The sequence below is a fragment of the Protopterus annectens genome, chromosome 2.part0, assembly GCF_019279795.1.
Source record: "Protopterus annectens isolate FY-2018-M chromosome 2.part0, PAN1.0, whole genome shotgun sequence".
NCBI classification, from domain to species: domain Eukaryota; kingdom Metazoa; phylum Chordata; order Ceratodontiformes; family Protopteridae; genus Protopterus; species Protopterus annectens.
The window spans coordinates 213203818-213214628 of NC_056728.1; the positions used below are offsets into that span (position 1 = coordinate 213203818).

At 39.9% G+C, this 10811-nt stretch overlaps 1 protein-coding gene across 3 annotated transcripts in view; it reads left to right on the forward strand.

Annotated features, from left to right (window-relative positions):
- Positions 1 to 10811, forward strand: part of XRCC5 (X-ray repair cross complementing 5) — a 2194257-nt gene that overhangs the window by 75471 nt on the left and 2107975 nt on the right. For 2 of the 3 annotated variants that reach the window (XM_044060671.1, XM_044060672.1), the window contains exon 2: positions 7242 to 7355. In XM_044060671.1, the coding sequence (XP_043916606.1) occupies positions 7242 to 7355 (114 nt within the window). Of the gene's footprint in view, positions 1 to 7241; positions 7356 to 10811 lie in introns of those variants that run through there. The other variant, XM_044060673.1, reaches the window with a different exon arrangement.

Sequence of the window (10811 nt, forward strand, 5' to 3'; positions counted from 1 at the left end):
AGGATTCAGTTTGTGTGTGAGACTGCAAATCCCTGGAAGAGCATGGGGGAGCAGGTGTAGAGGGCCACCTGCAATACCTTAGATGAATGGGTAGGTTGCCAGATTAATTATTTTTGCACATATACAAATGTCACATTTTTCTTTTTGAGCTGTTAAAACTTTAGCTTAGACAGGGCTGCAGTCTGATTTGATATGTGCTTAGTCAGAATTCTCATTTAGACTCTGCCATTCTTCTGGGCATAGTTAATGCTATGAGTGTCAACAAATGTGTCTTGTAGGAAAGTTTCTTAAAATGGAGTGAGATTGGGACTGCAATTGGACAGACTGTTAACCAGCTAGTTTTGCACATGTGTACATTAAGTTGTAATTAGCTTAGTTTTACTTTGACTATCTATATCTGGATTCACTTCAAAACACAAACTTCAAAATCTTAAACTCAAAACACTGAAAATACATATTGTACATATACTGAGTTTAAACAACATAAACCATAGCACTTTACACAAAGTGGAAGCAGGGGCAAGCCCCGTGCACCCCCACACCCCCTGCTACATGTATATATCAACTCCAAATTGCACTTCAAAGTGCAATCTTGGAGTTGATATATTTAAGTAGTAAGGGGGTGCAGGAGGGCTTGGAAAGTGCTATGATTTATGTTTAAACTCTGTATATGTATGACATGTTTTCAGTGTTATAAAGTTTCAGTGTTTTGCTCTTCTATATTATGAAGTTTTCTCATTTTCATTGTTTTGAGCTTTCGGTGTTATGAAGTGAATCTATATATCTATATATACATATATATATATATATATATATATATATATATATATATATATATATATATATATATATATATATATATATGTATACATGGATTCGCATCACTTAATTGAAAGACCATTTCACTGACACTCATTTCATTGAGACCAAATCACCTAAAGTCAGTGAAATGAGTTTTAGGTGAAATGAACTAGTAGTACTCTAAGCTAAGTCAAAGGTATATGTCCTTTTCCCCACTGTAGTGCAATCTTGGTGTTGATCCGTGGTGGTGGTGTTGCGGTAGTGTTGTCACCTCACAGTAAGACGCTGACCGGTTCGGCTCTCGGCTTGAGCGTCTCCTGCGTGGAGACATGCGTAAATGGACGTACCTTCGTTGAAGGTAGTGCGTTAGGGCTGGCAACTCGTAAAAATCAACTGCCAATCATTAGCGGACCAGAGTTCCGCTGTGGCGACCCTTAACCGGGAAAAGCCGAAAGACACAACAACAAAGTGTGATCCTGGTGTTAGTATATATAGTTAGGGGGAGTGTGTTGGGCGCTGTGCCCCCTACTTAATTTGGTTTTCTATTGTCTGGTTTGGTTTTACATTATTTGGTAAAAACCAACTAGGTGGGGGGCTATGCCCACCACACCCCCCAATGTGGGGGCCTGTGCCCCCAACACTCCCTAACTATATATGCTAACACCAGGATCGTACTACAGTTGTGAAAAGAGCAGATACCTTTGACTTGCCTTAGAGTAATGAGCTTCAGTGAAATGGTCTTTCAATGAAGAGATGTGTGTGTGTGTGTGTGTGTGTGTGTGTGTGTGTGTGTAGATATATATATATATATATATATATATATATATATATATATATATATATATATATATATATATATATGCGTGTGTGTAAAGTAATGTCTTTCGGCTTTTTCCCGATTAGGGGGTCGCCATAGCGGAACGCCGGTCCACTTATGATTGGCAGTACATTTTTATGGTGCCGAGGTGCCAGCCCGACGCCCAACCTTTAGCGAAGGCACACCCATTCACACATGCACCTACCTGCATGTATTTAAACGTCACTCAACCGCAGGGAGGACATGCAGACTCCGCACAGAAGGCGCTCCACCCAAGAATCGAACAGGAGAACCACTTGCTGTGAGGCGACGATGCTAACCGCTGCACCACCGTGGCTTGTCATATATCATTGTGTGTGTGTGCGTGTGTGTGTGTGTGTGTATGTGTGTGTGTGTGTATGTGTGTGTGTGTGTGTGTGTGTGTGTATATATATGTATATATATATATATATATATATATATATATATATATATATATATATATATATATATACACACACACACGTGTTTATAGATGCATAAATACGTATGTATAGACATATATGTATCTATAGATATTAATATATACACCCTTTAACCTATAATTTATAGTTTTACTTTATGCATATGTACTTTAAGCTGTAATTGGTTTTCTTTTACATGAAATGTGTGTTTGTGTCTTTTGGCTTTTCCCGGGTAGGGGTCGCCACAGCGGAACTCCGGTCCGCTAATGATTGGTAGTGGATTTTTACGTACCGGGTTACCAGCCCTGACGCACAACCTTCAATGAAGGCATGCACCATTCAAGTATACCTCCACACACAAGACGCTCTAGATGAGAATCGAACGGGACAACGCTACCGCAGCACCACCACCGCAGTTGAATAAAGGAGCACAGCAGTTAAAAGTACTGCTGGGTTTGAGTTTATTTTAAAAATTTTTTTCCACCCCCCATTTATAAAATCCTAACCAAAGGGTACAGCATCCTTCTTATGTCCCGCAGATCTCTGTAGGGCACCTAAAAACTCTTTCACCCCACAATTCACCTGACATCCCCCAAAGGGGGGGTCACCCTCTCATCCCCACCAATAAAAACCCCCCCTTTTTCACCCCCAATTCTCCAACAATTTAAATTGGCCCCCTTTCAAAAATGTAATTCCCACCAATATTACCAAACACATATAAGTTTTTATCCAAACCTTCCCTTTTTAAACAAAACCCCCTCCTTCAAAACAGAATGGGGGCTCCCCCAAACCCCTCCTTTCACCCAATCCCAATCAGCTACCAAATTTTCCCCATTTTACGCCTAGCCAAGGACCCACTAAGCCAAATTTTGGATTTATATCCAAAAATTTCCGGGAACTCCTTTCCACCATAGCTTGATTTCCCGATAAGTTTTCCTCGCCTGGCAAAATCACTTAGTAACTTTACCCCAAAGGTTCCCTTCATTTCAATAGACTGGTTCAAAAAAGGGAGGCTGTGGATTTTTAACAGCTCTCACCCCTTTTAAAATTATCAGCCCCCAAAAAAGGTTAAGAAATTTTCCAAATTCAAAAAAACCAAAAAAAACCCATAAACAAAATTTGGAGTATTTCCCCACCTGGCCAAAACCCACAGCCCCCTCATTTGGTAAACCACCCCCCAAGAAATTTTGGGGTTTTCTAAAATAATCCTTTTCGGGAACCCTCCAAACATGTCCTTTCGGGGTTAACCCAATAGTCCAGTCCCCCCCCCGGAAAAAAAATCCCCCATTTCCCTTTTGGGTATAGTCAGGACCCAGCATTTAAACGGCGCTTACAGTACCCTCTTGATTTTTCCCCTTCCAAAAAAAAATCCTATAAAGCTAAAGGTATCCCCCAAAATGTAACAAACCCCCACTCCAATCTCCCCCCTCAAAAAAAATTTGGCATTCAAAAGAATGTTTGTGGGGTTGAATTTTTAAACATTTCCCTGACCCAAACCACCCCCTTTAAGACTTTCCAAAACCAAACCCACCCCCCCATCAAAAGGGAAAATCAGAAAGGGCCCGGGGATAAACCAAATCAAGAAGAAGTACAGCAGTTTCCTAAACTTCAAGGTTTTATTTTTACAGGTTTCCCAAACCCCAAACCCCCCTTGACCTCCAACAAGCCCAAACAATTCTTCCTCCAAAAATCCACCCCCCCCAATTTTGTGACCCCCCCTTTTAAACCCCCAAAAACCCCTTCAGAAAATTTCTCCCAAAACACAATTTCCAACAATTACAACAAAAAAACCCCCTAACCCCAACCTTAAATATACCCCTTGCCTTCTGGGAACCTCCAACATAACTTTCTAAATTTAAACCCCCCAAAATTTTTGGCAAAACCTCCCAAGTGAAATATCTTTAGTTGGGCCTCCCAGTACCCCTTTTTTAAACCCGTCTTTTCCCCAAAGGGTTACTTCCAACGGGAAAGACAAATATTCTCCAAAATTGGCCCTCACAGATCCCCATTCCCCCCTAGAATTCTTACCTCCACCTGGATCCAACATTTTTGGTCTCAGAACACCCCTTTCCAATCCCATTTTCCCACCAAAAAAGCCCCCATTTCTTTTTTAAACCTATTTAAACTTAAAACAAGGTTTTTTGTATTTCCTAGACCTATCAAGAAATGGTCCAAAAAAATTTATTTTGTCCCAAAATTTTTTCTCCTAAAATTGGTTTCAAATTTACGGGTTACGGAAAAATTTTTCCTTTTTCAAAGTTATCTCCTTTTTGCTCATAGGTCCCACCTTTTTTTCCTCCTTTGTTAAACAATTTTTTGGGGGCAAAAAAAAGAAAACCCCTTTGGGATCTCAATTTTTGTTAGAAACCCCTTTCCAATTTTTAGCCGAGCTTCTGGTTAAAAATTTTATCGGAAGCCTTTTTTCCAACCCCAAAAATTTCTATTCACCCACTTACCTTTCTTTTTTTCCAAAAGGGAAGGGGACTTTACCAACCCAACCTTTTTTGGGAAAACAGGATAAATTCCAATACTACCAGTCTGCCCTAGACGCCTCACAACACAGCCCCAAACAATTCTGGTCCTCCATAAACTCCATCCTCCACCCAGGTAAAGTCAGTACCCCTCCTCCTAACATCCCTCACTCCTCAGAAAATATTGCTACCTCATTCAACACACACTTCACACAAACCATACTATCAGTAGCTAAACAACACAACCCCCCTCCCGTCCAACCCACACCTTCAACTAGTAATCTCCCCACTGCCTTCTCTTTTTCTCCTGTAACTCCAACATAAAAAAACCCTTAACTAAACTTAAACCCACCAAATTAGCAGCAGACAACCACCCAAGTGAATGCCTACAAATCGTAGTTAATATTCTGGCCTACCCAGTATCCATCTTGATTAACCGATCTCTGTCAGAAAGTTACGTTCCCACACTGTGGAAAGTATCGCATATAATTCCCCTCCACAAAGGTGGACCCTCTACAGAACTAACCAATTACCACCCCATAGCTATTCTCTTTCCACTCTCCAAAATACTAGAGAGATGCATACATACTCAGGTTTCAGACTTCCTCCTTTCCAGTACTCGGCATGGTTTCCGACCAAACCATAGCACCACCACTGCCTTACTCTCCTTTACTAACACTATCCTTCAGCATAAAAACAATGGCCATCTCTCCTCTGCTACTTTCCTAGACCTATCTAAAGCATTTGACATGGTCCCACACAAACAACTTATCTCTGTCCTCAACCTATACTTCTCTCAATCAGTCACCAACTGATTTCAGAGTTGCCTGTCTGTCCGCCAACGATCCGTTGTATGGCAGAATGACATATCTCCCCAACTACCTGTCTCCATAGGGGTTACCCAAGGATCCATCTTGGACCCCTACTCTTCTCTGTTTACACCAATAATCTAGCCTCTGCCACCAAACATGGCACACTCATACAATATGCAGATGACTCAACCATCATCTGCTCAGCCCAGTCCCTACCCAAACTGCAGAAAGTCACACAGGAAGCCTTTTCCTCTGTTGAAACTTGGTTATCCGATTCCCAATTAATACTCAACCCAAACAAAACTAAACTACTCATCTTCCAACCTACCAAACATACTCAAAACAACTCTCACTTTATAACATTACAGCAAAAGACAACACCACTATATACCCAACTGAACACACCAAATTGCTAGGAGTGGAAATAGACAATAAACTAAAATTTGACATTCACATATCCATGACTATAAAAAAAGTCCACAAAAAAACTAGGAGCGTTATACAGAAATAAGCAACTTCTCACCAAAGCAGGAAAGATTTCATTAGCAAATTCCCACCTTATCTCCACCCTACTTTATGCCTCTCCAATATATACCAACCTAATGCAATGCGATCTAAACAAGCTAGAGACCTGCTACATCAAAATCGCCACATTCGCCACAGGGGCATCCTACCGTAGTCACCACTGTCTCTCACTTGCTGAACTGGGCTGTCTTGAACTCCCTCACCTCCTTCAATGGTATCAACTCACTTGCCCACAAACTAGTAAACCATCCACTAAATGTCCCATCCCTCCAGAATCTACTCCAACCCTATCGCACCACCAGACCACTAAGATCCAGCAACAAAAATCACTTGCAGATCACTAAAGCCAATAACTCTGCTGGTGAAGCACTATTCTCTTGCACCATAGCCAAATTATGGAACTCCCTCCCACCCACAATTACCTCCATACCATCATGCACCCACTTCAAAACTTTACTAAAAACGCACCTAAAAACATGCTGGCTATGCCCTTGCAACTCCCACTCTATCACCCACCCCATCTAACCACTACCTTTCTTTCCACTCCACTAATTACCTTGATTATAGCAAGCTCAGATGTTCATAAACCTAGTACTTATTATACAGCAGGAACTTCTTATTGTAACATTTGTTAATGTCTGTTATGTACTTCACAGATAAAGATTCTAGTTCTCTACTGATGTACTATGTTCTTCATCTGTAAATATGTTGCAAGTAATTGCTATGTTAAATTGTTAATCGCTATGTAATCCAATGTAACTACTGTCTCTCTATTTTAACTGTGGAGCTTTTCTCCCCAGGCCTCTGCTGAAAATGGACCTACGTCCAGTCAGACACTCCCGGTCAACAAATGTATATAAAATAATAAATAAAATACACAAAAGTAGCACGTAACCTTATATTCAGAGTTCAAGACTGCAGTATTTGTTTCAAAAATAATTAAGCACTTGTGATGAAGAGGCTAATCTGACTTTCGTGATGAATGCTACAGCAAACAGGATTTGTGATAAAAGGAACTGCATGTTATTGTGCAGTTGACCCCCAAGATTCTGACCATTAGGGATTTCTGAATACATTAAACTGTACAGAAAGCCACACAACCTCAGGTTACGAGGATGAAATTGTAATAACCGCACGTAGTATACTTAGCTATACCAGAGCATGCATACAATGATTTTTTTCAGAATAATAGTGGTCCACAGTGACGCTAGGTGAAAAAAATAAAAAAACAGATCCAGGGAAACTACTGACCACAGCACTCCTTGTTCTGCACTGTGTGTGTGTGTGTGTGTGTGTGTGTATGTAAACACATGTGTAAATACAGTTCAGATACGTTTGTATTTATTGATGTGAACTTTTTTTTTTTCTCCAGTCTGCTGTCGTACTTTGCTTGGATGTTGGTTTTTCAATGGGACGTTCTCCACCAGGGGTGGAATCATCCTTTGATTTAGCAAAGCAGCTGGTCACAATGTTTGTACAACGACAGGTGAGTGGATTGAATTATTGAGACAGTTGATGAATTACTTTATTGCTGCTTGTTGATTGAATATATCCGAAATGATGCTGTCAGCTCAAAGCATGAAGACTCTAAATGTAAACGGATTACAAAAAAAAACCTCTCGCATTACACACAAGGTACAGTTTATTATTAATTCATGTTTGTGTGAGTAGAATGTTTGCTGTTAAAAATTGGCCAGGCCGTTGTACAGAAATCGCATTAAGGAACAGGGTCATTAACTGGCAAAAGCACATGCCAACCTATGGAAAATTGTCCGGCCCATGATGTTTGTTCAGGTTTAACTTAAACAGTCTGCCATAGGGTTTGAGTTTTAGCTATAAAATATACCATCTGTGAGTCAGAAGTCTGAGTAAATTGTTAGATCCCTTCAGGTGGTCTGATCCAGCAAGTTCTTGTTTACTTCTTTTTCTTTAAATAATCTGAGAGTATATTTCATGTGTTGTGCTTTCATGTGCAAGATCGTGAAGGGCGAAAGAGAAGAATGATGAAAAGTGCAGCAGCATAATAAAGTAACTTGCATGAAAACTGATTAAACAGTAAGTGTTAGTGGTCTACCGGATGAGCTGTGATGCACAAGATGTCTGATAGTTAACATCAACTTTGTGTACAAAGCATGACACTTGATAATGACCCTTGGAATACTCTGAATATGTACATGAGTTGTGTAGGGCTCATGCTTATCTGCTTAATGGTGCAGGTAGTCAGCTGATGGCCTTTGTCCTAGATGACTACCTCCATCCTCCCTGAGGCCAAACAGTTATTGTTCAGAGCTAGCCTACTAGTAAAATCTGACTGCATACCTCAGTGTGCACTGTGTTTAGGGATATTAACCAATGAGATGGTCTTTTGGGTATTCTCTGCATCATCAGTAAGCTACTCCTGCTGCTGGAGGTTTCCTGTTGTCCAGACATGAAGTTGTCCTTTTCATAGATTTGTTAATAATACTCTGACCCTCAGACTTTTCTGGAATGGTCATTTTCTTCTATTTCTGATCTCCTTCTCCCTCCGCTGAAAAAAAAACTGTGGAACCTAGTAGGAGACGACATTCCCGGTCAACAAATGAAAAATAAAAAAAAAAAAAAAAAAAAAAAAATAAATAAAATAAAAACTATTTCTGTGTAATGCCTTTCTTTGTCTCCAGAAGACTGGAAAGCAGCCATACTACTACATATGCTCAGTCGTAGGGTCCGTTATCCTCCAAGAACAGCTGGGAGCTATGCAACACACACTTTGGTCACTGGGCATCCATTGCAGTGTTTTATAGAATTTTGGGCTTGGGGGGGGGGGGGTTTGAGACATTCAAAAAATTCACAAGGCAATGGTTTCATAATGCTTCACATGTTTAGATGACTCCACTTGTCGCTCCATTTTGCAATACTATATATTTTTTGTGTTTTAAAGTTGTCATTCAGCATAAATTCAATAGTGTTCATGTGCGACAGTGTCCTGCTTATGATGGCCAGAAATTCTAGGCTTTCATCTAAATTTATCCATGTTTTAACCTCTCTACAGAATCCCTTGACTAGGAGACTTTACAGGAATAAGTGGATGAGGTTTACTATTCGGGCATACTTCAAAGGTTTAGATATCTTTTCAGTTTCTTTACCTTCTTTACTTGTGTTGTCAGACCTTTTTCATACATGGGCTAATTGCTCTGTGGTTAAAGTCCAGCTGGCAACCACTTCAAATTTTCATGTGGGAGAACAGCATAATTCCATAGCTTCCCTCCAACTTTCAGAATCCCTTTTTTGCTTTGACCATTAATGGATCCAGTGCTATTATGGGACACTATTATTCCACTGCAGGGCCTTACTAAGGTCTCTTCTGAGCAGTCAGCCACTGCTGAGTTGAAATTTTTGTTATGGAAAACTGTTTTTGGACACAGTTGCATCAGGCAGGAGGACTTCAGAACTGCTGGATTTGTCATGTGTACCTTGACACTTGTTTTTCCATAAGGACAGGGTCTCCTTAGGACTAATCCAGCTTTTCTTCATGAGCCAAACTTTTAATTTGTCACTTTTTTCCCCAAACTACTGTAATAAGATGAATGTCTTCGTCACAGGTTAGATGTCCATCATCAGCTACATTTCTTACAGCATTTGAAGAGACTAAGCTAGGTTCTAGTGTATCTAAGGTTACACTGTCCAGAGTGGTGTCAGATTGTATCCTCTTTATTTATAGAGCTGCAGGGCTTTTGTTACCTTCTAAGCCTAAGGTGCATTCTAGAAGTGTGGTTGCTACCTCTGTGATTTTCTTTTCCGTGGTTCCAATTGATGATATTTCTGCAACATCCACATGGTCTTCGTTTTATACATTTATGTCTCAATACAAGCTTGACCTGCAGTCCAGGTCCAGAGCATCTTTTGGTTCTACCATTCTCCAGAATATCCTTCTATAGTATCTCTCTGGATTCTGTTAGCTTGGCACACTGTCCTAACTGTTAAGGCAGAAGGAAGGTATGTACTTACCATAATGAGTTCATAACATATTATTATTTTTATTAATTACAGTAATTTGTGTTCTCTTTTGTCCATCTCAACACTCCCTCCCACTGTCCCTATCCAAATTGTGAGTGGAATTTGGCTTCCGTTAGACTGCACTGAAGTTGCGCGGAGCCTTGCTTGTTAGCAGTAATGTTTTATCTTTTATTCATCACTGACCCCATCCAAATTTTGTGTGGACTTTCTCTCCTGTTAGACTACCTTACTTGTAAGCAGTCCCTTTGATTACTTTTCTTAGTCCTCCATTAAAACTGCGTCTCCTCTAAATGTCTAACCTGGTAAACAAAACAAATGCATTTATTTTGTTTGTTTTTATTTATTTTACATGTGTGGAATGAGATGGTCCAACTGAGCAAGGCTCATTTTTAGCTTAGGTCCGCAGATAAAAATTCCGCAGTCATTGGAATAGTTCTAAACAAAAACAGTAATAATTTCAATGGTAAGTGAGTTAGTAATCTAACATGCCACATTTGTGGTTAATATAACATAATATGAAAGCTTTATCTTACTGAGTTTATGTTGATATAGACAGTAGCTGGATGGGGCAAAAGGGTGTGCTGTTAGGAGATACAGCTGACTGATCCTGATTGCTATTCTATGCATACCAGTATTACTTTGTGGTGGAAGGTGATCAATGTAAATTCTCACTGTGGGGTATAAACTGCAGCAAGCAGTTTAAAAGCAGAAAAGAGCTTTTTATTTATTTATTTGTTTATTTATTATATTTATTTTGGGGTGGGCAATATCAGGTGCATTATTAGCTCGCCCCATCTCTGCATAATAAATAGATGAAGAAAAGGAAGAAGGTCGATACAGGCATGAGAGTTGAAGGAAGTTGAGGAATACAGAAATAGGAGGAGAAAGGAAGGAGAAAGAAAGAAGAATTAAATGAGAAAGAGGTAATGTCTGTAAGGTGTACTGG